Source organism: Camelina sativa, chromosome 6 (genome assembly GCF_030686135.1).
Source record: "Camelina sativa cultivar CO46 ecotype springtype chromosome 6, ASM3068613v1".
Taxonomy (NCBI): domain Eukaryota; kingdom Viridiplantae; phylum Streptophyta; class Magnoliopsida; order Brassicales; family Brassicaceae; genus Camelina; species Camelina sativa.
In genome coordinates this window covers 16,720,046-16,747,551 of record NC_141885.1, presented here as the reverse complement: position 1 = coordinate 16,747,551, position 27,506 = coordinate 16,720,046, and the positions used below count along the sequence as shown (strand labels likewise).

Genomic DNA, 27,506 nt, shown 5'->3' with positions numbered 1-27,506 from the left:
ATTTGAGCATGATTTGTAGAATGAAGAATCAAATAGCTTTGACTCTCTCGTTTCAAAAAAAAAAAGCTTTGAGTCTCTATAAACGATGATACATATCTCAAAACGATGATACTGTTCTCCAACTATAATTTTGTTTTGTTTTATAGAAAAGAATTTGTGAGTGTGTAGTTGTAGATATGGGTGAGATCTCATTATATATAATAACTTCTTTAAATTGTTTTGTGTTTCTGTCTATCATGCAAATAAAGGATATTCAAGATCTTTCATCTGATTTTCTTGTTGTGTTAGTGTTGTATAGTTTGATTAATAAGTCTATAATTGTATGGAGCAAATTCCTTTTCTGATGATATCTATGGTTTACGTTTTATTCGGCAAGGTATAGTCAATACTCAAAATATCCAAACTCGATCTTGTTGATATCCTTTTCCAACAATTAATTGAGTTACAAATTTTATCCATTTGTATATTTAATAATGTGTCATAATTCGTGTATTTTTTACATATTTTTGATGAGTGAAATTTAAAGCCTTTATGAGTCTAATTAAGTATACGACCATAGTAACAATCATAAACATTTCAGATATATATTTTAGATAACTCCCGAAATACAAGGTGAAATACCCAACACATCATCATGACATTCGATCTAAAAATAGATTTTGTATTGTTTTGGTCGCTAATTCACTGTCATAGTGTCATGCATGTATGGGCGGTGACAGGAAACGCGTTTTATGGACAAATTATTTTTATTTGACTAAGTTTAACGCTTCCTCTTTTCTATATACTTCACCAATCATTATTATATATAGTTGTTATTTTATCTCATGTGGCTGTGTAAAATAGTAACAGTGAGGGTTAAACAATATTTTTCTATCTACCTCCAAAATTTTAGAAATTGTTTAGTCCAGTTTAATGTAATATAGCTAGGCCATTTCACACAAACTTTTGTTTTAAATGAAATTATTGAATTTAACTTTATATAGACATAGACTTAAAGATATGTTTAGATTTGTATAAGATTAGCAGAATCTATAAAAGAGTATATAATTAGTCATAGAACTAAAACAGCAAATTGACACTTTCAATAATAGTACGTTGAATATTCTTTAGTACCAAATCTTGAATTTTTAAAAGTTCATGAAAACAATAAATGATAACTGATAGTATATTATTAGTTACGTCAAGTGAAAAACGGAAGTTGTCTATCACACATGACGAGACAATTAAACTAACTTGTTCAAAGGAACAAAATAAAAATGTATATATACCTCCCACATACCTCAAGCAACTACATTCCACATTCCACATCTCACTTTTCACCAACTAACTAAACCCTAATATAACATATATCTCTCTCAAAACCGTTAATCATCTTTCATCAAAGCAAACATTCTTTATTAGTTTTCCTTCTTCTATCAAAAAAATGAAACAACTGTCGACAAAAGTGACAAGCAATGCTCATGGACAAGACTCTTCCTACTTCTTGGGATGGGAAGAATACGAGAAGAACCCTTACGACGAAATCAAGAACCCTGATGGGATTATTCAAATGGGTCTTGCCGAAAACCAGGTAACTAATTCGAGTCTTTTGTGTTACCAACATCGACAAATATTTATTGTATTTTTTGGTACTTAATATGCATGATGTTTTTTATATGCAGCTATGTATTGATCTCATAGAGACATGGTTAGCTAAGAATCCGGACGCAGCCGGGCTCAAGAAGGACGGCCAATCCATTTTCAAAGAGCTTGCTCTCTTCCAAGACTATCATGGTCTACCCGAATTTAAGAATGTAAGTATTTTAACTTTTCTCCTTCACATTTCAAAAAATACGTAACTTAAGACGCGAGTAACTTAATAAGGTTTTTATTTTTTCTATAGGCTTTGGCAGAGTTTATGGAGGAAATAAGGGGTAATAGAGTAACATTTGATCCAAGGAAGATTGTCCTAGCTGCTGGTTCAACATCTGCCAACGAAACTCTCATGTTTTGTCTCGCCGAACCCGGAGACGCTTTCCTTTTACCGACTCCTTACTACCCAGGGTAATTACTATCTCCTAATTTCATAGGTTTTATATTTACTTTACTTGTATCACAAGAAACCTGAGCTGACGATGTTTTGCTTATGCGTACAGATTCGATAGAGATTTGAAATGGAGAACGGGAGCAGAGATCGTACCTATTCATTGCTCAAGCTCTAATGGGTTCCAAATAACGGAGTCAGCTCTCCAACAAGCTTATCAACAAGCTCAAAAGCTTGATCTTAAGGTCAAAGGAGTTCTTGTTACCAACCCGTCTAACCCTCTTGGCACTATGTTGACCAGAAGAGAACTTAACCTTCTCGTTGACTTCATTTCTTCCAAAAACATTCATCTCATTAGCGACGAGATCTATTCAGGTACCGTTTTTGGGTTTGAACAGTTTGTTAGTGTCATGGATGTCTTAAAATACAAGAACCTTGAGAACAGCGAAGTCGCCAAACGAGTTCATGTTGTTTATAGTCTTTCCAAAGATCTCGGTTTACCGGGTTTTCGCGTAGGAGCAATTTACTCCAACGACGAAATGGTTGTTTCCGCTGCAACAAAAATGTCAAGTTTCGGCCTCGTGTCGTCTCAAACTCAGTACCTTCTCTCTGCATTGCTTTCAGACAAGAAGTTCACAAGTAAATACCTCGACCAAAACCAGAAAAGACTCAAGATTCGTCAGAAGCAACTCGTCTCCGGTCTAGAAGCTGCAGGGGTTACTTGTCTTAAAAGCAACGCTGGTTTGTTCTGTTGGGTTGACATGAGACATCTCTTGGACACAAACACATTCGAAGCAGAGCTTGAGCTCTGGAAAAAGATTGTATATGAAGTCAAACTAAATATTTCACCCGGTTCATCGTGCCATTGTACTGAACCAGGTTGGTTTAGGGTTTGTTTCGCCAACATGAGTGAAGATACACTCGATTTGGCGATGAAGAGGCTCAAAGAGTACGTAGAGTCAACTGATAGTAGAAGAATGATTTCAAAAAGCAGCCATGAAAGGATCAAGAGTTTGAGGAAGAGGACTGTCTCTAACTGGGTTTTCCGGGTTTCATGGACCGACCGTGTACCTGATGAACGATGAAACTAAATTCATCTTCCCAAGTTAAGACAAAGCAAATCTTCCTATACCAACTCATTTAAAAATATATAATTCGTTTTTTAATATTGGGAAAATGTATATTACATTATATACATTTTCTTGAATATTATTCACTATATCTTTTTAATATTTTTTTTTTACTATCACTATATTATATTCATTTCTTTATATTATATATGTTTGGCTGAGAATTTGTAAGCCAGTTTTTTATTTGGATGTAAGTTGTACTATCATTAAGTGCACTTGATCCAAATTTCGATTTGTAATGGCTATTTATATATCTATCTCCTGTAATGTCAATAAAAGCTACGTGTATATCCATGAAAATGTTAATACATATGTCCATTTTCTAAAATAATTGTTTACATGTAATAGTTCATAAATTAATTTTGATATCTCTTGCAGTGTACAAATATCAACCATGTATATATATATATATATATATATAGAACACATTAATTTTACAATTTGTATTGTATTTCAATCTAGTCAACGTTCAGCAATTTTCTTAAGTAACGTGTAATAGGTTCTTTCTTTGACTCAAATGATCGTTAAGCAACAGAAACTAGTTTAATTGCAGGAGAAAACCAAAATATAGAATACATAGTCAAAGACTCAGTCCTAAATGGAACAAAATATATAGGAAAACAGTTCGGAGTAACATATACAGTACTCCTAAATCTGGCTTCTAAATTTTTTTAAACAAACAAACACATGAAAGTTCATTTCGATTTGTTCAAAATTTCTTTTTGTGTCAACTTCTCGTTTTTCACTTATCAGCAATAATAGTACTTTATCAATCTAAAGCCAAAGATATATTATGAATCAAGTAACTCTTTATTTAAAGTATAGTCGATCATTTATCGATTTATCATATACCGGTCAAAGATTATGATGTTCTTTTCGTAGACATGATGATATTCTCAAACTAAATTATTCCAAAACCGACATGTGCTTTGTAACCTTTTTGTTGGTACTACTACGAACGAAATAATCGAATTCATACTACGTAGATTTAATAAAATATCGTTCATCAACTTTTTTCTTAATAAAAAAAAATAACAGAAATAAAATCTAACAAGATATCCAGTATGACGATTTTGTATTTGTTCCCTTTTGTATCAAAACCGGAGAAATCGGCCGTAAAAGACATATAATGATCCTTACATGTGAGGATCATTATAATGGTCGTTGGTTTGTATAACATAAGGTATTTTCCAATTACAGAGATAATATAGACACGTAATATTGATTTTGAGAATTTTGGTTGATATTCTTATGATCTGAGAATTTCTAATCAATGATGTTATTGATTGCATACGACCCATTCAGAACTTGTCCTCTTTATTATCGACCGGATATATGGTCTTACTAAAGAAAATACTAAATTTCGAGATTTGTGATGTGGTCTCGATATGATTCAGATCACAGATATCTATAAGAACAAGCAATCTGGTCGGTTGGTTTTATAACGCTAGATCGAAATCGTAGATTCACATATTTTAGTTGGGGAATGATCCCTTGTCATTGTTTGACATTTGTTCAAAATAAAACAAATTCTTAATTATACATTTTAAGCTTTAGTTAATGTAAAGTTATTTAAAAAAAAAAACACACATTAACATGTTAAGTTTGAATGAAGAATGCAGTCAGGTGGGTTTCACGAGCCTAGGCCACAACTTGCACATGCCACCCCATGACAATATGACATATGAAAGTACAATAGAAAAATATATATATAAATAACTTCCAATAGAATTCAAAAGTCTTCTTAATGAATGCATGAACCATAAACAAATAAAATTGGGCCACAAAGCCTTGTATTAGTAATCAGCTTTCGATTTTTTTTAAAGACGGATGCATATATTGCGACCAAAACTAGTGGGTGTAAAGAGAAATTTTTTTGGAGGCCTTACAAAATGAACCCAGAAAACAAAACCAAAGCTTAGAGCTCTAATGCTAAGGTTATGAAAAACATGCATGGTCAATAATATAGAGAGGGGTGAAGCAATTGTGAGGTTTCCATGGAACCAAGTAAGTAGTATACAAGTTACGACACATACATGGTTTGCTCTATAATTTCATAACGAAGAAGTTTTCCATAAAATATGATTACCATGTAAACTGGATTATATCTGTTTGCTGCCATAAGCTGAGCAGATGGTAAGAAATCGTCAAACACTAAAACATCTCGATTATTTCATTTACACAATCTTCTTTTAAGTTTTAACTAACATAAAATTCCGTTCCCACAGTAAAGTATTCCGATATTTTTCTCTAAAAAGAAACAGATTTATTTTTTCTCTTTTTGACGTCCAGATATTTCCTTCTTTTTAAGAAAAGGACATTTTTCTAAACAAAAAACTTTGGAAAATAGAATTAATTAACGTGCTAGTGAGTGTCGACATCGGGTGGATTATTAAATCAAAATTAATTATGTTGTAAGAAAATCCTTTTGATTATTTTTATTTGAGAAAGTCCTTTAATTGTATATATTTAAGCAGTGCAAGCAAATAAATTTCGTTTTTTATTTGTCGCCCAGCTATATGTCGCCGAGCCAATCAAGGTTTTATATGGCTTTGTTTACATATATACGTCGAGGGTTTTTTGACAGATTGTATATATTAGTAATCTATTACTTAAGGGTTATTTTATCTAATCCACTTAGTTTTATACTAATATAGTTTTCGTTCCTATATTCTTGAATTTTTGTTTCTTGATTTCTTCTTCTCCGTTATTATTCTCTTTTCCTTCTTTTTTTTCTTTGCTTTATAGCTTGACCCAATACGGAGATAACGATATATTATATAAAGATTCGGCAATGTTGGAACTTTTGGATTTGTTTTTGTCAAAGTGGAATTTTTGGATCTTATGAATAAAATGAATAAATAATAAGGTTATAAATTATAGAACTGAAATATATAAGGTGTATATTTTTGTTAGTTTTTTTTTGGTGTGTATAATACACTTTCATTTTTTATTTCGACTATTAAAGTTATTAAAAACTGTTGTCTTTTGGCTGTCATTTTTTTTTCTTTCAAATTATTATTAAAAAACCTAGGAGCCGATGTAGGATTAAAAATTATTAAAATTTTCTCTCCTCTCTTTTTTTTTTCCAACTTCAAATGTCCAACAAAGAGAAAACAACCAGCTTGAAAAAAAAAACAGTAACCAAAGTGAAGAAGATAAAGAAAGATCTCGATCTCTTCTTTAATATATATGTTTTCGTTATTTGGAAAGATTACTTGTATTTTAAATTTTGTTAATATACACATGATATACGTACATTTTAATGCATTTTACGTTGCTAGCTCTGGAAAATGTTCAAATTTGTATTACGGTTAACTTTCTTTCTATGATGACCTTTCTTTGAAAATAATTTAGTCTTTATGGTAGGTAAATGAAAAATGATTCAAAGAATACATACACACACATATAATATATATATAAAGTGTGTGTGTGTGTGTGTGTGTGTGTGTGTGTGTTTGTGTGTGTATTGTGTAATATTTCCATGCCTATGACACGTTCTGCAGTCCACTGAACTAATGCAAATGGCTTACGTGCATGATTTTCATCACTAGGTCCCTTTTTTCCTAAATCACGATTAACAATATATAATTACATACATTAGGATATGAACTTTTCCACGCGTCTAAAAATTAGGACTCCACTGGAAGTACATATTTTAAAATTTTTGATAACAAATTTCAACTACATTCATATACAAATATAAAGCATATACTAATAAATTTTTTTATATTTGAATGTATCGACAATTTCATTATTTGGCAGTATGTAATGCAACACTAAAACGATATGATATTTACTATTTAGGGAGTTCATGGGTGCATGGGTTTATACAAATTATACGTATTAAATTAAAGGAGAATAATTGCATAATTATGTTTGTCATTTTGCTGTTTGAAGAGAATGTTTGGAACATCCAAATGACTTGTCTTTCAGAGACTAGTATCGTAATACTCTCTTTCTTATATATAATTGATCTGTTTTTTTTTTTTTTGTAATAATCTTTGAAAACGTCATTTCTATATCATCCCATTTGTCCTATACAAGGGAATATACGAAGATCAAACATAATATTTTCTTTTGTGTTGAACCGTGAAGTCTCTAGTCTACTCCTAGCTTCTAGGACTGAACGGATTGTTTGAGATCAACAAAAGATATATCTATCTTTTTAATTATTCTCTACGTATATGTGTTAATTTACACTGTTAACTTCTACATATAAACACAAGTTTTGGATGATTTTAATTAATAAACGGGAAAAATAAACTTGTGCATGGTTGAAAGAAATTTGTTATGTCTCTTAAATTAAGCCATGTTTTTTTTCTACATAATATCAATTGTTGTTTACCGAAAATTGCACTGGAAAAATACAAGTTTTAGTACAATATATTTTCAAGCGACAGTGTCACTTTAGGACTTTGATTTTCGAATAGGCAACGTATGTGCCAAACTCGTAAGGGAAAACAGAATTTTCGTATGACATCATCATTTGATTTTGTGAGGAAACAAGAAACAGACTAGTGACTTGCTAGGAAGAGAGAGAGAGGTCATGTCTTTGAGAAGTTCCGAGTTGCACACATTCATTTATTTGGTAATCAAAACTTTTCTTTTTTGTCAAATGGTTAGGTATTCTTATCCTTATAAAATCCATATATATATATATATATATATATATATATATATTAACTTTTAATTGTTATTAACATCAATATGGTTTCCAGCTAAATGCTTTGCACAATCCGACATCCAGTCCAGGTAATAACCCTAACGAATCCGAGGGGATCCTAATTAAACAACAATTATTCGAAAAAGTAGGATGATCAACATACAATCAATGAATCCAACCACATACATATGGATCGATCCGACCATATATATACGTGCCAAGAACCCAAAAGCAACATTATTATTTTAAAAAATGTATATATATATATATATACACTTTGCCCAATATGTATTATCATTATATATATAGATGGAAAGTTGGAAACGTAACACGTGATGATCCCATATAACATGCACATTACAACGTTCATACTTTTTAAAAAATAACTATCACAAAATTTTGTTAACTATGTGAATGTGATTACTTCGTTAGGATCTCTCGTGTAGGAGTTCTACATAGACATATCAATAAAAAAAAATTTAAATAGATCGTTATTCCATATATACACGTACCCTATTACCCCAATTAATAATAATGACGTACGGTTCATGTTGAGAATAGTTAATTAACAAAATTGCTTCGAATCGGAATAAACAAGAGAGCTAATGTCCTCCCAACTAATGGTGCTTTGATCTGCCGAAGTACTTGTGGCGGCTCCTGAGAACAAGTCGATGGTTTCGGCTTGGAAATTTCCGAACCATTGATGATCATCAATACTTGTGTTGAGCAATTGAGAGTTTGAGTTGGCGCTCAAGATCGAGTTCATGGGGAAACCCTCTCCTGATCCTAAGTGGTTATGATTAGGATCTAACAAGAGTTGAGAGAAGGAGAGGTGATCAAAAGCGTTTGTCATCGAATCTTGATGATGATGATGATGATGAGGGTTTGCCCTCTCCAGTTCTTGATCTTCGATCTTGACCATGATCGCTGTCGCTGGCTTAATATCTTCTTGGTCGCAGAGCGAGTTGGTTTGATTCATGACAAGAGTTGGTACTTGAACATTCTGATGATGTAGTGGCCATGTGAACATTGTTTGATCTTGTCTCATCATGAAAGAAGTTTGATTTTGTAGTTGTTGTTGTTGTTGTTGTCTCTTCATCATAACCATCATCTCTTGCTGCTCGATACAAGCTTCTTGAAGCTCCTTGCGTTGTTTGCTGATAAGTTTCTTCTTAAGCCTTGTGTTCCAATAGTTTTTTATATCGTTATCTGTTCGTCCCGGCAATTGAGCAGCGATTATAGACCACCTTTAAACATCATCACATAACTACTTAATTAAGAGTTTTCTCAAGATTTTCACCCAAAAAAAAAAAAAAAGAGTTTCCTCAAGATATTTTGACGATATATTCATGAATAACGTATATGAATAGTACCTGCTACCAATGGTAAGATAAAGGCTACAAATGATGTTTTCTTCTTCCTCAGAGAAGCCACCATGCTTGATGTTTGGTCTAAGATAGTTAAGCCACCTCAGCCTGCAACTCTTCCCACATCTCTTCAACCCTTAATTAAACCAACCAAGAAATAATTGTATAAACAAAAAGCCTCTTTAATTTAATTATCAATTATTCTTTACTAAAGAGAGATAGATCAGAGAGATCAGAATCATCAAAGATACTATACCAATCTTGTGAGGCAAAGCGATCCAATTGCCTCCTGTGCCATTCTTTTCAATGTAGGATTTGAGCTTTGCATCTTCCTCAGGAGACCAAGGCCCTTTCTTCACGTTCGCTTTGTCACAGCATGGTGCTCTTCCCATTCTCCTTCTCCTAGTGAAGTCTTGTTCTTGATCTTGGTATTGTTCTTGATATCTGCCTTTGTTTATCCCTCTCTATGACAAAGATTATATATGTTGGTGGGTATGATGGTGTGTAAGCTATATAGGGGAAATATTATGTGAATGCAGAAAAGAAAAAAAGGAGGCTATATAATAGCTGGAGGAGATGTCAAAAAGTCTTTGTAAGAAAATATGTCAAAAAGTAGGGAAGTTTTAATAAAATTAAATTAAAAACCAAAAATCAGAAAGTAACTTTTGGGAATTTTTAATGTTATTATTGTAACCCAACAAAATTAAATACTTATACAATAGTGAGAAATGGCAGAAAAGATAAGGAAGACTATTGCACACGCAAGTCGTCAAAGAAATTTCTCTTAATTTCTTCCTAAATATATCGATACGTTCAAATTCAATTGTTTTGTCTTTCAAATCATGAAAAACACATACATGGTTTTGACAGCACTTTAGTCTTTACACTAAAGTTACTTATGATAAAGTAAATATATACATTATGAGGGTCTTTTAACTACGTCTTTGCGGTTGAAAATGAAACGATGGGTACCAAAATTGGCTAGATCAACAAAATTCGTTATGGTAGGTCAACAAAATTGCCAAACCGAAGAAATTCTACCCCGGATCAGGTAAACTAATAAAGAATACAGTTACTGTTTATAGATTATAGAGTACTTATCAAATTAGACTGTTTAACTGAAATATATGAATTAATGATTTTAACAATCACGACGAACATTTCCACGTAGAACTCCATAATGAAAAAAATGATATATGGTTATTCTTGGATATATCCAAATATAATTTACAGAAATTTAATAATTTTCCTCTATAAAAAGTAGTCAAAAGCATTCAGGAGGCTGATACACCGGTGTGGTATACATTATGAAAAAATTTAAGTTCTAATTATGAAATTAGAAAACATCCGAGGTTGGAAATATTAATGTCTAACTGTGCAATATACAACATGCACATTTGGTTGGTTGGATTAATGATGTACTTACAAAAAAAAATTTGGGGGGAGTGATGTTTGATTTGTAACATTTTCTTTTCTCTAATTTTCATGATTATTCTAAGGTTTGCAAACATATGAAGTTTATTGTTTTACTAGCATATATTACTTGTGCATCACATAGAAATTCTTCGTCAAACTCAAAAACAATCTCTTTCCATTGGATTTTTGTGAGTGATTTTGCAATAGAGTGAACTCAAAATTCTAAACATGGAATTCAATTAGTATTTTGTAAATATTAATTGACTAATTTACTGCCTTTCTTAGTTAAACTTAATGACCGGCTCTTCTAGAGGAACGAAATAGGTTGACTTACGTTTGAGATTGGACATAAAAGTTTTAAAAGTCAAAAAAACACTTTCGAAAAATAAAGTCATAAGTGGTTTATTGAAATTTTTTTCCACTTTATATGTCATTTTTATATAGAACTATAAAGTTTATCACTGAAAAAGTAAATAAAGTTTTGAACTTTATAAAGTTAAGGGAAATATTGTGAAGATTTCAAACCATTACCCATTGGTAGGAATTGGTCTCGTTTCGTAGGCCATCTCTTTTTCCAATTTTCATATAATATATAAAACACACAAAAATCATAAGAACTCTGCTTTTATCAGGATTCTGCCTTCTCCGAGCAATTCTTCAGGTCTTACTTTTCACAAATAGAACATGAGATACTTGCTGCTTGACCAGGACCGGTTCTAAGGGTGTGTTGGGTGTGCCAGTACACTGGTCCTGTTTTTTTTTTTAATCTTTTTTTCTTTGCATTTTAGAGTCTTAAAATTTTAGATAATTGTAAGATATAGTCTATTTTTAACTTATTAAATATTTAAGTCTATAATTTTTTAAACCTTCAATATAGCACAGGGCGCCCAATAATTATTTGATTCGAGCCTGGCGTTGACAGACACGTTTTATAAGGCTCAGTTCGGATTGCATGTGTTGGTTCTACATACTCTCTAATGCTTGGTAATCTACAAAAGCCTCACTTGCATTGCATATGTTTGTGTTTCTGTTTGCTTTGTTGTTGAATTGAAAAGTCACCTGACTCTTTTTCAGGTTGACTGAGATGTTGCTTTGTTGGATTCTTCTTTTGTGACTCACTACACTATCAACATCCTTATATCATACTTTTATAGCAAGACGCCATCGGAGGTTGAACAATTCTTTATTGAGCTTTACCTTTCAAGGGACAACCTCAACAAATTCAGGCTAGTACACGGTAAAATCAGGGTACTCTATTTTCATACAACACAACCTTGTAAAAAACTGAATCAAACATAACTAAGTTGAAAGCCAGGTCTAGAAAGTAAAAGCTTCAAGAAAAAATAAATGTTTCCTGTAGCAAACTCTATGAGGTTGTGGGGGTGCAAACAGTCGGCTCCTGGACCAACTTTTTCGAATTTGATTAATAATATATGAAGTTTTGTAGTAAAAAAATAAAAATAATAAAGACATCTACCTTATAGCCTATTGATTTGTAATAATGATATAATTAGATTACTAGTTAAGTTTAAACAGCATATATGCATGTTGTTGACAAAAAAAAAATGAATATTAATAATCTTAGAACGATACGATGATTATAGCTTTTTATTTTTATTAATACGAATATTAACCCAACAGAGAAAAAAAAAAAGGCTACGTGAAGAGGTTTGAATATATTGAGTAGGCATATTTTCTAAAAACAATCTGCAATAATTTGGTCTTTTTGGCTACTTTTATAATTTTATTAAGGACCAATAAAAGTCTTTTGGAAGTACTCTAATGGTTTTAAAAAACAAAAAAAAATGTTCCCATGAAAAAAACACACCATCTCTTTTCCTTTTCTTCTAACTACAGTATAAGACTTCAGTAATTCAAGTCATACTCACTACTTTTTATATTAGTCTGTCTAGTAGATAAGACATGTTATCATCTCGTAATCATGAGATAATCATGACATCTTTTCAGGTCATACCAAGTCCAAGTCCACGCTCCTTATTAGAGACTTTATGATTATGGCTTGTTATTATTTCCTTTACTTTTTGCTTACTAATAAGTTCTGGTTTAAATCTGATGTTAGATATCAATTATGTCTCAGAAATAGTGCTGTAGACCTGAGGAAAACCATTGGATGTTAACATGTAATCAGAAACAAATATGTAAACATGTAATCAAAAACAAATATGTAAATATAAGATTATTGGTAATGAGAGGTAACAACATCTACAGATATTGAACCATCTAAGTTGTAAGATCTGAAGTATTAGATAAACCAGATTCTAAACAATCCCAACTTATAGTTTTCACGAATCAGAATCACAGACCATATAGGAAAGGAAAAGCAAAACCAAGAAGCCGAACTGATAATTGCATTTTGCCTGGCTTAACTCAGATTCACAGTCCAATTCATGTTGTCTTCAATCAGACCCATCTGCAAGCTTGTCAGGACGGTGTAGAGTTGCTTCGACACAGTTCCAAAGGTACCTTCTCCGTAAGACACTCTGCGTTTCAGAAAAAAAAAAAAGCTCTTACGACATACAAAAAAAAAAGGCGAAAGCTTTACACCTTTTTAAGTTTAGCTTTTGATTAATGGGAGATACAAAGAAATAAAGGTTTTACCTTTTGCCTTTGTAGGTAACACTTCCAACTGGAGAGACAACCACAGCAGTCCCTGTGCAGAAAACCTCGTCTGCTTCTAATAATTCATCCACTGTCACATTCCGTTCCTCCACCTGATACCAAATAAACATGCACCGTGATCACAAGCCAGTAGTGTAGTGCTATGATCCACTTTAAAGATGCGAGTATTGTTGAGAATCTGAAGAAAGGGAGAGAGATTACCTGAAACCCTTGCGTTCGAGCCACGTCGATTATACTTTTTCTTGTAATCCCCGGTAAAATGGTTCCTTTTATTTCAGGAGTAGCAATCACATTATCCTGAAAAAGAAAAATGTTGGTAAATAATCTCATCTCCTACAGAAATTTAGACTGCTAAAGGGATAGACATCTTATAGACTTTACAAGGCATCATCAGATTCCGAAAGATTCGTTTTTTTTCCTTACCTTTACGATGAATATATTGCAAGACGAGACCTCTTCAAGAAATCTTTTGTAAACGCAATCAAGATACAAAACATCAGAATATCCTTTAGCTTTCGCAATCGACTGTGCCTTCAGTACCTAAATTATGAGTTGTATGTGTTAGTTACAAAACCTGGTAATCAATATATTCAAAAAATCAGCTTTTACTTACTGCAGCATAATTGCCGATGGTTTTAACACCTCCGGTACCACCAGGAGTTGCACGGTGAAAATCATTTTCCACAATCAAATTGATCGGTGCCACACCTTCCTGACATCATAATATAAATCCGTATCATCATTTAGAGAAAAGGAGAAACATACAACAAACCTTATCTTAGATATTTGGAATTGATCGAAAGACCTTGAAGTAGTTCCCGACAGGCGAAACGTAGATAATGAAAGTATATTCTGGTGCAGGTGCAAGACCAAGAACAGCTCCTGTCCCCATAAGCAATGGTCTCACATATAAGGAACCTTTACCTGGAGGTGGAACCTAAAAACAAGACATCACACACACATGTTACAGTCAAAACATCAAACAAATATATTGATAATTTCTTCCAATTATTGGGACAAAAGAAAAAACTGTGTGATTCATTACCCAACGTTTGTTAGCTAATACAGTTTCTTTCACAGCTTCGACAAACTGCTCAATGGATGGAGCAGGCATACACATCCTCTCAGCACCATTTCTCATACGGTTTGCATTCTCCTCAGGACGAAAGAGGAGGATATTATTACCATCTTCCTTTCTGTAAGCTTTTAGCCCTTCAAACAATCCCTACAAACAAGCAAAAAGAAGAACTTGAACAAAGAAGACTCATGTAATCCTAAATTCCAATCAACACACAAACACTCTTGGCATCTCTCATCATCAATTGCAGATAAAAGAAGAATTTTTCCGTGCAATAGATAAAGATAGATTCGGTAGATAACAGAAATCCTCATTATATGCAACTAACATAACAACTAAGAGACTAGACTCGTTGACAGATTGTGTTACAGTAAAGGACAGGACAAGTATGAAACAAAATCGACAAAATTTCTCACATATTTTGAATTCCTTAACCTTAAACCCCACAAATTAAGCTTAGTTTGAGCAAAATCGTTAAACAGTAAAAGGAGATGACTTTGAAGAAAACTATAAAAGAAAGAAACCTGTCCATAGTTGAGTACACCAGCAGAAGGGCTGACTTCAATGTTCCCAAAACGTTGCAATTCACCTTTTGAGAACTCTCCATCGATGTTGCATTTCATCACATACATGTAATCAGTCGGCTTAAGCCCAAATCCAATGTTATCCCAATCTATATCGGCTAATTCAGACACCTCCGTACTACTAATTCAGAAATAATAACAAGAACATAGATAAGTGGACCTGGATGAATTTGGACAAATAAACCCAAAGAGATGTTGATTCTGATTTCCAAACAAACCTGGAAGAATTGGAGAGCACAGCGTTGCATCGGGTAAAGGAGGCACCACCATTGATGACACTTGACAAAACAGAGGAAGAAGACGAAGAATGCTGAAGCTGTGGATACAATCATCGGAGAAATGGGTTTAGATCAAAAATGAAGATGGTAACATTTTGAGGAATCGATAAAACAGCAGCAAGAGAGACAGAGAGGGGGAAAAGAGTTGACCTTGATGGAGGAAGAAGATGACGGCGGCGATAAGTTCCGAGTAGAGGAGGAGAAAGAGTGGAGACGCGTGGAGAAGGCGCGTGAAGGACAAAGTAGGTAATTTTGATTAAGACTTGGGGAGATTACTGCTCTCTCCATTGCTTTCTGAAATTTTTTTGCAAGTGTTTGTTTATGTGTTTCTTCTTCTTTGATAAAGACGACAATGTGGGGGGGGGGGGGGACGGAGGAGGAGGCTCTCTCTCTCTCTGTGGTGCGTTTCGTTTTTTTGCTTCTTTTACCCTAACAACACCTTATTTCAGTTTTATTTGTTGTAATCACTTTTATAAGAGAAACAAAAAAAAAAAATTAAGTACAATAAAAATTAGAGGGTGTTATTCAATCATCATATTAAAATTATTATTCCAATAGTTTATTCTAAATGATGCATAAATAATATACTGACATTGGATTTGATTATTTTTAAACCAAAAAAAATATATAATTTTGGTGTTCAAATAAATTAGAATCCATACACATATTCCATTGATCTAATTTTAATAAAAATGTATCTTTATTAGTGATTCAATAAACCTTACTAGTATTATTTACTATGTAGTAGTAGTCTAATAATCGGCTGGAATTATACTGGAATTTAGGAAGAATATTGGTGTAATACAAACATAGAAAACAATTGTAGTCCAAATATTTACAAGGAAAAAAGTTTGATCGTGTAAGTCCGTAAGATATTGATTTATTAGGATAGTTTTTTTTTGTAGTTGACGAAGAGAAAATTATAGTTTTTTTTTGTGTGGGTTTTTTTCGTTATACTCCCACTAGGAAAGACATGAATTATAAAATAGAAATCAGAAATTGTACAAATATTAACAAAGAAAAGTGAGAGTCTTTGACAAAAAAAAAAGAAAAAAAAAAGAAGAATATGAGTGATTTACAATAGCAAAAAAACAAAAATTAAGGCTCAAAATTAATGTAAGACCGAATAGGTTTTGGTAAAATCTATATATATAAATCCTTTTCTCATTCCTTATGCTGCCACATCAGCAACTTTTTCTTTAATTTTGTGGACCTTACAGATTCTAATAAACTCTTTAAACAATTATTCAAATGACAAACTAATCAACTAAATTTCATCCTAAGTATGTAGGGCCAACATTATTTCATTCAAAGTAGCTAGGCCCATCACTATTTTTAAAATTCTATGGATTCAATTTTGTACTTTAAAATAAATTTAAAATATTCATTTAGTGCATATTTATGTTAATTATAATTAATAGAAAGTTTAAATAAAAAACAATTATGTAAAATAAATAAAATATTAAAATAACAAAACAATAATAGATTTTTTTTATTAGTGGTAATAATATAATTAAAAATGTCAATTGAACTGATCATAATTTAAAATTTCAAATGTATTATTGAGTTTTAGAATAGAAGTAAATTTTAAATTTATTGTAGAATAAAAAAAATATGTAATTACGTATTATTGAGTTTTAGAATAGAAATAAAATTTAAATTTATGATAGAATATTTTTTTAAAAAATGTAATTGTGTATTATTGAGTTTTAGAATGGAAGTAAAATTTAAAATTATGGTAGAATAAAAAGAATTTCTGTTATCGTATTTATAAAATTTAAACAGGAAAATTAAATTAAAAGTGAAATATTATTTTATCCAAAAGGAAAACAAATTTGATATTCATAAATTGAATCAAATGCTTCTAATCCAAATTTAAGTATTGAAAGATAGTAATTAAAGAGAAAATAGTTATAATATATCTTAAAAATTATTTTACAGTCTAATATGTGTTATATGTGAGCCAATAGAATATGGAAAAAATAGATGTCAAAAGGAGTGCATCATCAATAATGACGAAAAAATTATAGTTAAAAGTGTTTAAAAATAAATTAGTAAAACTTGAAAAGATAATAATACACAACTAAAATCTCTGACATCTCATTAATTGTGTGAAACGAATGAGTTTGTAGAAAAATAAATGACATACATAATTAAATAGATTATTAGATTCCAAGTCGGGTTTAACAGTTTGGTCATATAATCATGGAAAATGAGATAAGATAAGTACATTCATGAATTGGTCGTTTATGGTATGTTGCAATGACTTAGATGGGTAAAGCGAGCTTGGTAAAGATGTTATAATGATATGATATTATATTTTACCTTTACACTAAACAATATTCATGAAATTCGGTATATTCAAATTTATAAGGAATAATGTTATGTTAGTATCAACATCTATCATAAATAATTTATACAATTAGATGAACAGTCGATCAACATCAAAACCTTTAAAAATGTTTTAATGAAATATGAATAAGAAATAAACTCTATTAATGATAAAAGATAGTCATTAATGTGGTTTATTTTTTCTCATATTACCACATGACATATATGTATAGAGATTTACCCTTAAAACTTTGAATGATTATATTCGAGCTCAAAAATTTATATCAATAAAAAAAGTTTTCAATTAAATTCCGGTGCTTGCGCCCGTACAAATTCTAGTTATACAATAAAACTAAAATGATTGATTTGCTCACCATTTTCACCAACGACTTAGATACGTTCAAAAATAACACGTGCTTCATGCGTTTTTGTCAATCCCGTCTTGAAGATATATAATGGGCCTAACCCAAACCAATCTGGAACGAGCCTAAAGGCTAAAACCCAACACAAAGAAAGGGTGGAAGATAAATGTACTCTAGTAGTCTGGTTAGATTATATGAACTAGTGTATGTTTCTTCTTATATTCAGAGTCCAGAGATGTGTTGTTAGTCTATTTGTTTAATACTCTTTTTGGATTATTGCTCTTGTTTTGTTTCTTTGGTATGTTGAACTTTCCTTGATTTCTGAAGCGGAACGAATCTGTATAATAACACCATTTGGATTCTCTTACCAAATGGTGTGACATAACAATGTCTTGGTAAAACCAATGAAGACTGAAGAAAGAAAACAAACGTTCCAAATCAAACACAAAACTACAAATATTCTAGTTTCAGAAACATCATCAGAGTATATAGCTCTTCTTGTTGTTCTTTTTCTTCCCCTTCTTATTCTTCGCCGCATATGTATCTAGCATTCATTTAAGTAATTGAGTTGTGATGGACCTCGGCCCGAAAACTCAAGTAAAGTAAATGACTGTGGTAGAAGCTTATAATACACCCAAAATATCATTAACTAATATTCTTATTGTTTTCTTTGGTCTCTAAATTACAGTCATGGTTATCTAAGAAATTACAAGATATCAAGGAAAGCAACAACACCTAAGGATATGGTTTTTGATGGGTCAAAATCAAAAGTTGAATATATGGCTTATAATTAATGAGAGAGAGTTGTCATAAATGCTTCTTCTAAAATTAGATTTTTGCTTCAAGACAAGGGAAGAGAGTTGGGGGGGGGGGGGGGGGGGGGAAATCTTAGGACCATCTGAATTCATTAAGACACTACCCATACATTTTGCAATAATTCTAGAAATTGTGAGTGAGTTTTCACTTTCTCCCCTTACCTTCAGTCCCACACACACACATTCATACCTTAGTTTCCCCCCCCCCCCCCTCACTGTGTTTATTTTTTTCCCACATGGAATGTCTTGTTGTGACACAACAGCTCCAACGATCAGATACAATCCAAAAGTGTAATTAAAGCAAAGGTGAGAATGGAATATGTAATGTTCCAAATTTCCAACATAATGGAAACACTAGCTTATTAAACCAAATAAAATTCTTAATTAAGAATTAAACCTCAATGTACATATTACAAAATTCCTACCAAAGGATAAAACTACTCGAATACTTCTTGTGGCAACGTTAATAGAAACGAAACAACCTTGAGAGTGTTTTGAAACCACTGATGAGACTTGTTTGCCTTAACCGAATCAGACAAGGAGGGGCTAATTAAGTAATTAACTCCAAAATCTCATTGGTTTAAATTTTTAAACCGAGACGTTCGGTTACAAGAAAAATGACAAATTTGCCCCTCGATCACCAAACCCAATCGACTGAAAATCTAATTACTGAGGAGATCCGGTGGACTTCCTGAATCCGGCGACGAGTCATTCATCGGCGGAGCTTTCTCCGTCACGTCTGATTCTGTCTCCAGCTGCTTCGTAAGAGGCATCTTTGGGATCTCAGCGAGAATCTGAACGACTTCACGCATCGTCGGCCGCTCCACCGCTTGTTCTTCAACGCATAGCAACGCAACGTAGAAGACGTGCGTTACTTCGTGAACTGGTACGGAAGAGAGTCTAAGATCGATTACTTTAAGCACACAGTCTTTATTCGAATCCGTCATGCTTCTAACCCATTGCACGATATCGACGCCGGCGCCAAATTCTCCGACTGGTTTTCTCCCGGTGATGAGTTCCAGAAGAACAACACCGAAGCTGTACACATCGCTCTTCTCATCTACCTTCAATGTATACGCGTACTCTGCACAACAAGGAACAAATTAGTTTCAAGAGATTTTTTTACATTCACCAAGTGTATGATTAAATGCCAATGTGAGTAATTACCTGGAGCGATGTAGCCGTAGGAGCCGGCAATGGCGGACATACACTCAGAAGTGCCGGAGTCTTGTAAGAACTTGGCGAGACCAAAGTCAGCGACGTGAGCTTCAAAGTTGGAATCGAGGAGTATGTTGTTGGATTTGACATCTCTATGAACGATCAACGGTGAACAATCGTGATGGAGATAGCAAAGACCTTTGGCTGCTTCAAGAGCTATCTTGTAACGTGTGTCCCAATGTAAATGACCTCCTTTTTTGCCATGAAGAACCTCTCCGAGACTACCATTAGGCATGTACTCGTACACTAAGAGATTCGTTTCGTGGTTAGAGCAAAAGCCGAGCAGTCTCACTATGTGCCTGTGTCTGATCCTTCCTAGCGTCTGAATCTCAGCGTTGAAACCGTGATCGTGGGAAGATCCATGGGACATTGTAGCTAATCTCTTGACAGCGACTAAATCACCGCTAGGCATAGTGCCTTTGTAGACAATCCCGGCACCGCCTTTACCAATGCTGTTATCTTCCTTGAGAGAGTCCAAGACATCGTCACAAGTGAAGTCTAGTCTTTGGAAAGCAGTCAATCTCCATGCCTTGGCTTCACTCGCATTTCTTAAGGACCGAGCTTTGATTATGGCCACTATAGCAAACACCATCGAACAAAAGAGCAATCCGAGGACGAGTAACAGTTTCGTAGTAGCAGATAAAGGTTTAACATGAGATTGGTGAGTTCCTTTGCCGCAAGGACCCAAATACGGACCACAAAGATCAGAATTACCCAAGAACGATGTGTAGTTAAAGTAACTGAACTGCCCTGTGCTTGGAACTAAACCGGAGAGATTGTTGTAAGAGAAATCAACAGATGTCAAACTCTGCATTGATGCTATCGACACAGGTATCGAACCAACGAGATGGTTTCTCGAAAGATTCAAGTAATTCAAGATCCTCATACCAGTTATCTCGTTAGGAATATCACCAGAGAGCTCATTACGACTCAGATCAACAAACGTTAGCAGCTTACAACGACTGATCTCAGGTGCGATCCTACCCGAAAACAGATTGTGGCTAAAGTCCAACTTAGACAGCTGCTGAAGCCTCCCAATATCCGGTGGGATAGGACCAGTGAACTTGTTACCGTCAAGAAGTAGTTTTTGAACACCGGAGAAGTTACCAATAGCTGCAGGTAATGAACCAGAGAGCTTGTTATTAGACAGACTAACCTGACCAAGGTCACTAGACACGCCTCCACTTATTGGTAACTCTCCGGTGAGGTAATTGTCCTGGAGCTCCACTTGAGATAATTTAGGTAACCCGAAAAGCCCCTTAGGAATCGACCCGTTGAGAAAATTCTGACCCATCCGGATCCGGGTCAGAGACTCACATTTGCCAAGCGAATCCGGGATAGAACCAAACAAGAAGTTGCCGAGAGTGATTAGAGTCATTAACCTGTTACCGGAGCACATATTCGGCGGCAAAGTTCCGGTGAGTTTGTTGGAGGAAAGATCAAGAATCACTAATCTACCATTATCCCCTAGTTTCTGAGGGATACCACCGGTGAAATTGTTCTCCCAAAGCTGTAACACTTCAAGCTCCGGCAGTTCACCGATGAACTCAGGTATAGCACCGTACAGCTTGTTTCTGAAGAGATTCAAAAGCGTTAAGTTCTTCAGCTCTGAAAAACTCGTCGGAATCTCGCCGGTGAACATATTGTTAGACAAATCCATCGATTTCAAGCTTGAAATCAATCCCAGCTCTGAAGTTAACGGTCCCGAAAACGCATTCACTTGAAGAAACAACGTATCTAGGTTCTGAAGCTTCCCAATCTCCGGTGGAATCGCTCCGGTTAAACCGCAATTAGCGGCGTCGAACCGTAGGAGCTCCGTTAAATTCCCGATCTCCGGTGGAAGACCGTCTTCAAAAGCGTTGTAATACCCGATGTAAAGCTCGCGAAGAGTCGTTAGGTTTCCGATCTCCGGAGGGATTTTTCCGGTCAGCTCGTTTCCGGAAACGGCTAAGTACTCGAGAACAGGCCAGGTTCCGTACGTCGCCGGGATTTTGCCGGAGAAGTAATTACCACCGAGGTGAAGGTGCCGGAGCTCTGTGAGGTTCGTGATTGAGAGCGGCAAATCTCCGGTTAAGTTGTTGTTATACAAATCGAGAACACGGAGGTTCACCAATCCAGAGGAGAGTTCATCGGGATACGAACCGTTGAAGACATTATTGGAGAGATTGAGAAGACGAAGCTCGGAGAGGTTTGAGATTTCCGGCGGAATAGGACCTGAGATCTGATTAGCAGCGAGTGATAGGTTCTGCAAGAGAGGTAGATGAGATACATCGGAGGAGAGAGTTCCGGAGAGGTTGAGACCAGAGAGGTCGAGAGAGGTCACGTGACGGCGAGATACGTCGCACGTGACACCGGTCCATGAACAGAAGGTTGTTGTTGAGAGGTTCCATGAGGAGAGGAGTGGTGAGTGGTCGTCGCCGGTGAGAGAGGATTTGAGTGAGAGAAGAGCGTTGAACTCGGTGATTGGTTTAGCGACGGTGAAGGTATGAGAGATGTGGAGGAGGAGGAGAAGAAGAAGAAGAAGCTTCATGGCTCTTTTTTTTTATTTTTCTCTTTCTGTGTAAGTTAGGGTTTGGTTTAAAAAGGGTGATAGTGTGGTGAGGGTAAGTGAGGAAGATGATGAAGATGGCGTGATTTTTATATTTTTGTATATTTTTAATGTTTTAAATTATTTCATTTTTTTGGATTTTTCTTGGAGGGAGATTTTTTAATAAGAAACTTTGATTTCTCTTATAACCCATTATTTAATTGGGTAAAGTTTCTGATAGAACACAATTATACTTCAAATATAGTAGAGGACAAACAAACAAACAAAAACTTGAAAATCATTTATTTTACATAAATAGAAACATATGGATTTAATGAAACATGGGATTAGAAATGAAAATTACATGAGATGAGAGAATGTCACAATTAATTTTCGTTTTTTGGAGCTTTGTTGTTTTGAAAGGTGATGCTACTACATATGAGTATTTTAATACGTCACATATGTAGTAATGCAATTATCAAAGCTAACCATATTCATAATTCATAAAGATGTTTTAAAGATAATAAATAAATAAAAAACCCATAATGAGATAATTAATGATGATGAGATGAACGGTCCTGATGTTATAGTTTGACGGGAAAAATATATACAGCCACCACTGGGATTCACAAAATTATCGATTTATCGAGAGACCCACTAATTAACGAAATGGAGTAGTACTATTCTAAAACATTAAATATGTAACCAAAAAAAAAAATTAATAATTAGCACTTAAAAATGACCAAAATTACCATCGAACGGTATTGGGTAAATCACATTTCTACCATGAAGGACCACAAGAACACGTCTCCAAGTCCAAGGCATGATCGACACAAAAGCCAGAGAGCCAGCCAGTCGCTGAATCAACTGAAAACAAAAATGACGAGAACAACCCTGAGTCCTGAGCTGAGATGATGACGCACGGGGCCTGTTAAGAGCCCTCGAGAGACGGGTAGGGATACGATCGTGATTTTGTATTTGTGGAAGATGATGAGTCAGTAAAAACAGTCCTATGTGCATCATTTTCATCTTTTTGCCAGTTTACCACTGTGTTCACTGATCAACAATAATGGTTTGCTTCATCTTTGGCTTTCCATATGCATTATTTCGTTTTTTTTCCTGATTGTATTATAGTATCTCACAAATTAATTTAATTTGTGAACTAAAAAAAATGTAGTACTTATTTTGATTAATTGGAAATGAGAATGGATAGCTTACATATGGAATGCCAAAAATTAGATAACCAATTGGTTTTTTTTTTTCCTTTGTCACTGGACGAGTTTGGGTATAAAACTATAGGCACTGGAATAAGTCGTACTCATATTAGGTGAATTTTTGTTTTCTTTTTCATGGACCCGGACCAATAGAATACTTTTTTCATCTGCAACGCACTTCCTTGCACTAGATAATAAACTAAAATTAGTGAAAAAATTATAATAAAGGTCCCTTACAATAATGAAGGCACTTTCGAATGATAAGAATGGTAAGCACGTGTGAGGAAAGGTCTACATTTTTGTGTGTGTAAAATTGGGAAGATGTATATACTTTTGGATGGGTGTGTATTTAAAGAAGCATTTGTTAAGCTTGATTTCATATTTGGTACCAAATCAAATATACTTTATCTAACTAATAGATTACGTTAGCACTTAAACTTAACAATTCTTGTTTGCTATTACAAAAGTATTAACAAACTATAACTAAGACTTAACGAACTTAATATATATTACATTACCTCGAGTTACATAATGAGTAATTTTGACCAAAAGTTTTGAACAAACGAATAACATTGGATTTATTCATTTAAGAGAAGGGAGGAGATGAACATATTATTAGGGTTACATTCCTCTGCTCTCCCCAATGTCTTATCCTCTTCTACAAGATTGTGACTAATCGACTATCACATTCATGAATTCAATCTTTACTCATTTTAAGTTTTATTTTTATTTTGTATTTCAAGAATTTTTACACAAAGAACCAAAGCAAATTTTTGAATCTTTGTATGTTTTGGGAGAGACAACAAACAAGACTCAGTCCTTAGGAACTGTTGCTTTCTGTTGGTTTGAATCATGCAAACAGAAAGACACGCTGTAAAAGCAACCCACTGTTGTAGCTAAAAGACAGAACAAAGGTCACAAAGTCATCTTTTTGTTTATTTTTGGTTTCGAAATCGAAATTAGAGAGAGCGGGTTCAATTTTTCAGGTGGTCCTTTCAAAATTTGTAGGGATAAAAAAACTTTACGATAACAGTGAAAAATGAAAAAGAAAAAAATATGGGACAGGACCAAGGGGACCATAAGCTTCATCATCATGTTCATGGCCCAACCAAGTAACCAACTACCATACATTATCTACATTTAGTCATATATGTGTACTTTGACCCATGAACTACTCATCAATATGATTCGTATGAACAATTTTCAATCCTGATAATAGTTTGAAACCAATAGAATTGTAGGAAACACAGAAGCATGCCATCAGCTTAATACATCAATGTTTGAAAAGAGAGAAAACCTGATATTGAAAATGTTTTGCTCGCTCTCTGAAGTTCCTTTGGACTTGCAGGATTCAAGGAGTTTGTCTTAGCCTTTAGACTTGCCTAAATAGTTCAAGTCACACAGGGAACTATTACAACGGTCTCGCACTTCTTGTGTGAACTATTACAACGGTCTTGATTACGAACCAAAAATTGGACTTTTACATAATGAGGCAAGAATCAATCTAACAAGATTAGTGAGCAAGAGATGATTACAGCTTGAAAAAGGAGGCATGTATACATACATACCAACATGGATGATTTATGAAGAAATAACATTGTTTCATTCTTTCTTCTGTGTCCAAATTTTTACAGACTTGTCGAGTGAGCCTGATGCGATCAAGTTCTCTGTCGGGTGGCAAGCTACGGTCATAACGGGCTCAGTATGACCCTCAAGTTTCTGAAGCAGCTTCCTGGAGTTTAACTCCCACATGTATACACAATTATCCTCGGATCCACTGACTATCCGCTTTCCATTAGTGACGGAGAACGCAGATGAAACACAATACTGTGAGTTTACGTGGCAAGTGTATGTTTTGAGAAATTTAGCAGACGAAATGTTCCACAACCTCTGCACATTTGAACATCGTGAAGAGATCAGTGCATTAAATAACGTTGCATGAGAATTTATCCTCCAATGTCCTCTTATAGATGCAAATAAATCAAACACCAAAAGAAGCCACAACCCTCTAGGATCAATAACAGAACCATACTAAAGCTACCAACTTTTTGCTTAAAAGAGAAATAATATCCTTAACTAGAAAACACTTTTGCAAATAGCTTTGGATTGGCTTCTCTCCTAAATCAAACTTCTATTAACACCCTAGAATCTAACGCTCTACTCAAATCTTCATGCTTTTTTCAAGATCACCATATAGCAAAACGAGTACTCACATAACAAACACCAAATCTCTGAGACGAAAAGAAGTTACTCACCAGAGTGTTGTCCAGTGTGCCAACGAGGATGAACTTGCCATTGGGAGAGAATCTAACATAGGAAACAGGAGGATTCTCATCATCAATCAGAGTTTTAATACAATGCCCAGTGCCAGCATCCCATATACGACACAACCCATCATAGCTACTCGACACAATGAGAGACCCATCTCGGTTAAAATCAACAGCAGTAACAGGATCAGAATGCGCGGGAAGAACTTTCAAACACTTCCCAGTAGTAACATCCCAGATCCGAACAGTTTCATCAAACGAACCAGATACAATCATGTTCGACTGAGGATTGAAATTGACACAGAAGGCGTAATTGGTGTGTCCGATCAGCGTCTTGATCAACGAACCGGTTTCAACGTCCCACAGCTTTAAGGTTTTGTCATCTGAAGCAGAGGCTATAAATCTCGCGTCTGAAGAGAAGGCGACATCGGAGATACCGTATTCGTGGCCGGCGAATTCTCGTCCGGGCTCGGCGATGGGGTCACCGTCGGTGTTGATTGTGTAAGTGCGGAGGGTTTTGTCGGCGGAGGCGGAAGCGAGGAAGCGACCATCGGAGGAGAATTTAATGGAGGAGACGGCGCGTTCGTGGGTTGTTAGGGTTTGGGAGTGGACGTATGGAGTGAATGATGCTGTTGTTGTTGTTGCTGGTACTTCTTCTGCCATGGGTAATAGTAAAGAAATGTTTTTTTCTTGGGAATTAAGAAGATTGAATTTGGCTGATTTAGGGTTTTTGGGGAAAGGGGGGCTTTGGTCCAAGGAGAGAGACGATCCAGTGTTCTTTGATAAACCCTGATTGATTTAAACCAAAATTGTGGGGTGTTTTTGAAATAATTGGATAGTATAGGGGTATCTTTTGAGTTTTACGTAAATTAAAGTAGTTTCACGAGCGGCTCACGTGCGCGATTTCTATGCTCAAACTCTCAGACTGGTACAGAGTCTTTAGAATCTTTTATTCTTTACTTTACTTCCTCTGAACACAAAAGCTTCATTTTTAATATTTTTGTTTACGTTAATGATACTACTTTCCTCAATTTTTTCACTTATAAATTTTTATAAAACAAGAAGAAAACTCAAAAAAAAAAAAAACTGAGAAAAGAGAGATTAAAGTTTTTGCAGCTTTTCCTTAAGTTTATAGCTTTAATTAATCTTAAGTTATCATACTCAGAACCATATTTATATTTAATGTGATTAAATCTCTTTGACCCGAACAAATTAATTAGTTTTCATTTATGTTGTGGTGTTTTCAACTTGTAATTGGACAGAACAAGCTATATACTAGATTTTAGTCTTTATTATCGAGCAAACAAATCACGAACACAACTAACAAGACTTGCAACTACTGCTCATTTTTTGTGTTTTTTTCTGAAGTAGTATTTCGTTGGAACGATCGAATCTGAACTTCACAAAGTAAAAAATTTATGATTTTATTATACGAAACGATTTGTAAAATGTAAACTCGCACGAACACATGGAGAAAAAACAAATCTCGTTGCCTCGTTAAACCCAAAAAGCTCACATAACAAAATAATTAATACTCCTATAATTCAGTTTTCATTTTTAAAAAAAAAAAAACTTACTTCTTCTAAGTTT

General features: G+C 34.2%; 5 protein-coding genes across 6 annotated transcripts; 1 reads left to right on the top strand and 4 right to left on the bottom strand.

Annotated features, from left to right (window-relative positions):
* Positions 1–1,314: 1,314 nt before the first annotated feature.
* LOC104791197 (1-aminocyclopropane-1-carboxylate synthase 9-like) lies at positions 1,315–3,445 on the top strand. The gene is made up of 4 exons (XM_010517028.2): positions 1,315–1,570; positions 1,662–1,793; positions 1,883–2,043; positions 2,136–3,445. Exons 1-4 carry the CDS (start codon positions 1,424–1,426, stop codon positions 3,106–3,108), a joined length of 1,413 nt encoding a protein of 470 aa, XP_010515330.1. The 5' UTR covers positions 1,315–1,423; the 3' UTR covers positions 3,109–3,445.
* A 4,838-nt stretch (positions 3,446–8,283) lies between these two features.
* Positions 8,284–9,719, bottom strand: LOC104791195 (transcription factor RAX3). Its single transcript, XM_010517027.2, has 3 exons — positions 9,443–9,719; positions 9,193–9,322; positions 8,284–9,066 (listed from the first exon to the last, which is right to left on the bottom strand). The coding sequence occupies exons 1-3, from the start codon at positions 9,576–9,578 to the stop codon at positions 8,385–8,387; spliced, it is 948 nt and encodes a 315-aa protein (XP_010515329.1). The 5' UTR covers positions 9,579–9,719; the 3' UTR covers positions 8,284–8,384.
* A 3,051-nt stretch (positions 9,720–12,770) lies between these two features.
* Positions 12,771–15,630, bottom strand: LOC104791194 (branched-chain-amino-acid aminotransferase 3, chloroplastic). Of its 2 annotated transcripts, none has more exons than XM_010517026.3 (10): positions 15,333–15,630; positions 15,123–15,220; positions 14,845–15,022; positions 14,288–14,467; positions 14,048–14,179; positions 13,856–13,954; positions 13,666–13,782; positions 13,444–13,539; positions 13,222–13,334; positions 12,771–13,103 (listed from the first exon to the last, which is right to left on the bottom strand). In XM_010517026.3, exons 1-10 carry the CDS (start codon positions 15,468–15,470, stop codon positions 12,986–12,988), a joined length of 1,269 nt encoding a protein of 422 aa, XP_010515328.1. In that variant the 5' UTR covers positions 15,471–15,630; the 3' UTR covers positions 12,771–12,985. The 2 variants fall into 2 exon arrangements, with proteins under 2 accessions (XP_010515328.1, XP_010515327.1); XM_010517025.3 differs by having other exon boundaries at positions 14,845–15,025; positions 15,333–15,629.
* A 3,422-nt stretch (positions 15,631–19,052) lies between these two features.
* Positions 19,053–22,656, bottom strand: LOC104791193 (leucine-rich repeat receptor-like serine/threonine-protein kinase BAM1). Its single transcript, XM_010517024.3, has 2 exons — positions 19,858–22,656; positions 19,053–19,774 (listed from the first exon to the last, which is right to left on the bottom strand). Exons 1-2 carry the CDS (start codon positions 22,436–22,438, stop codon positions 19,353–19,355), a joined length of 3,003 nt encoding a protein of 1,000 aa, XP_010515326.1. The 5' UTR covers positions 22,439–22,656; the 3' UTR covers positions 19,053–19,352.
* Positions 22,657–25,058: 2,402 nt separating this feature from the next.
* On the bottom strand, positions 25,059–26,710 carry LOC104791192 (COMPASS-like H3K4 histone methylase component WDR5A). Its single transcript, XM_010517022.3, has 2 exons — positions 25,905–26,710; positions 25,059–25,539 (listed from the first exon to the last, which is right to left on the bottom strand). Exons 1-2 carry the CDS (start codon positions 26,577–26,579, stop codon positions 25,252–25,254), a joined length of 963 nt encoding a protein of 320 aa, XP_010515324.1. The 5' UTR covers positions 26,580–26,710; the 3' UTR covers positions 25,059–25,251.
* Between the last annotated feature and the right edge of the window lie 796 nt (positions 26,711–27,506).

Excerpts from the sequence above, each read along its gene's own strand:
- LOC104791197 (XM_010517028.2), top strand. The coding sequence starts at position 1,424 with ATGAAACAACTGTCGACAAAAGTGACAAGCAATGCTCATGGACAAGAC. Across the intron at positions 1,794-1,882 it reads GTCTACCCGAATTTAAGAAT|GCTTTGGCAGAGTTTATGGA; the intron begins GTAAGTATTTTA and ends TTTTTTCTATAG. Across the intron at positions 2,044-2,135 it reads CCGACTCCTTACTACCCAGG|ATTCGATAGAGATTTGAAAT; the intron begins GTAATTACTATC and ends TTATGCGTACAG.
- LOC104791195 (XM_010517027.2), bottom strand. The coding sequence starts at position 9,578 with ATGGGAAGAGCACCATGCTGTGACAAAGCGAACGTGAAGAAAGGGCCT. Across the intron at positions 9,323-9,442 it reads CGCTTTGCCTCACAAGATTG|GGTTGAAGAGATGTGGGAAG; the intron begins GTATAGTATCTT and ends GGTTTAATTAAG. Across the intron at positions 9,067-9,192 it reads TATCTTACCATTGGTAGCAG|GTGGTCTATAATCGCTGCTC; the intron begins GTACTATTCATA and ends TGATGTTTAAAG.
- LOC104791194 (XM_010517025.3), bottom strand. The coding sequence starts at position 15,470 with ATGGAGAGAGCAGTAATCTCCCCAAGTCTTAATCAAAATTACCTACTT. Across the intron at positions 13,335-13,443 it reads CTCGAACGCAAGGGTTTCAG|GTGGAGGAACGGAATGTGAC; the intron begins GTAATCTCTCTC and ends ATTTGGTATCAG. Across the intron at positions 13,104-13,221 it reads GTTACCTACAAAGGCAAAAG|AGTGTCTTACGGAGAAGGTA; the intron begins GTAAAACCTTTA and ends TCTGAAACGCAG.
- LOC104791193 (XM_010517024.3), bottom strand. The coding sequence starts at position 22,438 with ATGAAGCTTCTTCTTCTTCTTCTCCTCCTCCTCCACATCTCTCATACC. Across the intron at positions 19,775-19,857 it reads CTACGGCTACATCGCTCCAG|AGTACGCGTATACATTGAAG; the intron begins GTAATTACTCAC and ends CTTGTTGTGCAG.
- LOC104791192 (XM_010517022.3), bottom strand. The coding sequence starts at position 26,579 with ATGGCAGAAGAAGTACCAGCAACAACAACAACAGCATCATTCACTCCA. Across the intron at positions 25,540-25,904 it reads GCACACTGGACAACACTCTG|AGGTTGTGGAACATTTCGTC; the intron begins GTGAGTAACTTC and ends TCAAATGTGCAG.